General features: G+C 39.0%; 1 protein-coding gene across 3 annotated transcripts in view; it reads left to right on the top strand.

The window, feature by feature from the left end:
• Nucleotides 1–2,500, top strand: part of LOC137995843 (GATOR2 complex protein WDR59-like) — a 41,540-nt gene that overhangs the window by 23,601 nt on the left and 15,439 nt on the right. For all 3 annotated transcript variants that reach the window (XM_068841325.1, XM_068841318.1, XM_068841321.1), the window contains 4 exons: nucleotides 374–538; nucleotides 918–1,013; nucleotides 1,757–1,898; nucleotides 2,235–2,307. In XM_068841325.1, coding sequence (XP_068697426.1) covers nucleotides 374–538; nucleotides 918–1,013; nucleotides 1,757–1,898; nucleotides 2,235–2,307 — 476 coding nt within the window. The remainder of the gene's footprint in view (nucleotides 1–373; nucleotides 539–917; nucleotides 1,014–1,756; nucleotides 1,899–2,234; nucleotides 2,308–2,500) is intronic.

Here is a 2,500-nt window from a genome sequence, read left to right as displayed (position 1 = left end):
AATGTTGTTTTTAACTAGGGCTTATCTCGACTCTAAATATGTTTTGCTTTGTAGAATAGTGAAGGGCACTTTAATGGCATTAATTTTATTGTCTGTATTTCTGGACACTAGTGAAGTTAAAGTTGATGAGAGGAGTATGAATTGCCCCTTCGTTCATATGAAAAGCGGCATGCAAGTACGTGTGAAAACATTTCTGGAGGCAAAAACTGTAAATCCTTGAATAATCTAAGGCAGCTATGACAATCAAGAGCTTTTTGCAAGAAGCACAGAACCAGACATGGGTTAGCTCATCCTTGTAATTTCGATAGTATTTACATGCCAGGAAGTTAATTGAATGCATGGTTTTTAAATGTCTGAATCTGTTTGTCTGCAGATGGATGCTGGACACAGGAGCTGTACTGTATGTGCCACAAATGGACCAAATATTGTATCGCTGGTGATAAACTTTCCCGCTCACTATCCAAACCAAGCTATCCCATCCTTTGAATTCACTTCTGACACAACCATTGACACCAATACCAAGACCAAATTAATGAAGGTAAGGGTAGAGTTTTTATCAGTTATTTTTGAAGTTGAGGCAGCTGTGTATCTCGTTCCTAAATTGACGTTTGAGCAAGGTTACCTCTTTTACTAAGCAACCTGAATTTTGGCACTTACACGGGTGTGGTCTTCTTCTTTCAGAGTAGTTTTGCAAATCTTTTATGGTGAAGAGCAATGGAGTTGTGAATTTGTTGTTGCAATAAAACCACGTTCCCCTCAATATTGTTGTGATCTTATGGTCATAGATTAGCTTCTTAGTTATTTTCTAGGGGGCATTGTACCTTTCTTAAGTCTATTACGTAGTTTATGTATCTCTATTTACGTGTGGTACAAATAAACTATTTTTGTTGTTGTTGTTGTATCCCTGTTTTTTTTAGACCCTACGCGAAACAGCTCAAACTCATGTGAAGCTAAACCAGACTTGTCTCGAACCCTGCCTCAGACAACTGGTCAGCCATCTTGAGGAACTGACGGTGAGCTAGATTCACAATTGTTTTGCATGTCTATTCTAGATCCTTGAGAGCAAAATGGGCAAGATCGTTTTACAAATCTAAACTACTGCAAAATTTGCGGTTGGTTTCATCGCCTGGGTTTCTTGCAGCGTCGGGTCATGTTTTTGCCAAAGTGATCTCTTCAGTTTTAACTTCTTTCACTCTAATTCATGGGCTGAAGATGAGAACTCGGGATCTATTCGTACCTTGTTGTGGCAACCATGACGGTTTTCATGGCTTTCAGTTAAATAGGGGATTTGCCCTTTGTCTTTACAGACCTCTGATGTAAATGTAATAATGAACGCATAGTCTTCTTTTGTACAAATTAAGGTGCCCAACATTTGATTCGATTTGACTTTATATCAATGTATAGTGTCCCTAGGGCCCTAGGACCAGATGACCTCACACTTAGTGCATCTCATCATCATCATCACCGAGTCATAATCAATAAATACTAAGTCAAACGCTTGCCAACCTGTTTGTATATTTCTATGCAAATCTAAACAGATTTTGTGTTTATTCGTGGGGAAATCTCCCCAAATTTTGAAACTCCCAGCCCAGGTAGGATAAGTTATTCCGGCTTTTTTTTTCGCATGTTGTTCGTCGCATGTTTTCACGTTAAACTGGAAACAAGAATGTTTCTTAAATACTTCTTAAAGTTTTTGGACAAAGTTCGGGTTCGAAGGGTTTGATGGTTTAGTGGCTTTTTTCTTGTCTGTAACCAGCTTCAAGAGCGTTCCCCTGTGGAGCGGTTTTCCTCGGCTGTCCCTCAACTTCATGGCCGACTCGACCCAATTTCTTACGGTAGTTACCTCGACGCGGCTATACCTTTTCCACGTACATCTGGCGCCAAATTCTGTGCTTGTGGTGAGTAGGTCATCTCAGCTACTAAACTGAGATTTTTTTCTGCTTAACAGAATGCAGAAAACATATCAGTGGAAGCAAATGAATTTTGTTTTCAGACGATCCAGTCGAAAATTTGACAATCGTCTTCAACTTAAAGAAAATTAAGAATAGTGTTTATTTTGTCGGTCTTCCCGGACAGGCACCTCAAAAGGGATCTACTATTTCCTTCATCAAAGAGTTCAGCTATAAGAGCGTAGCAAACTAAACACGAAATACGATTCTTGTTTTTCAACACTCTGATGTCATAGTAGTCTTCTGATTTTGAACTGATTCCTTCTCCTTGTGTTATTCGTTTAGGACTTCTGGTTTGTTTTAATTTGCCGGGAAGATACAGTGGTCGGGAGGGGTCTGGTGGAGAACCTACGCCAAGGTAGTTGCAAATAGTAGATAGTACATATTCATGTAAAAAAGCGTTCTCTGGTTAAGAAATTTAACATCGTAAGCTTTCGACTTCCAGACTAAAGCCTCTAAGAACTAAGATGTTAATGCGCGAGATGGAAATATATACAAAATGGAAGTGTGAAAAAAATGTTAAAAACGGTAAAAGGGAAAAAATGCGCTAA

The sequence above is a fragment of the Montipora foliosa genome, chromosome 1, assembly GCF_036669935.1.
Source record: "Montipora foliosa isolate CH-2021 chromosome 1, ASM3666993v2, whole genome shotgun sequence".
NCBI lineage: Eukaryota > Metazoa > Cnidaria > Anthozoa > Scleractinia > Acroporidae > Montipora > Montipora foliosa.
This window is presented reverse-complemented; position numbering and strand designations above follow the sequence as displayed.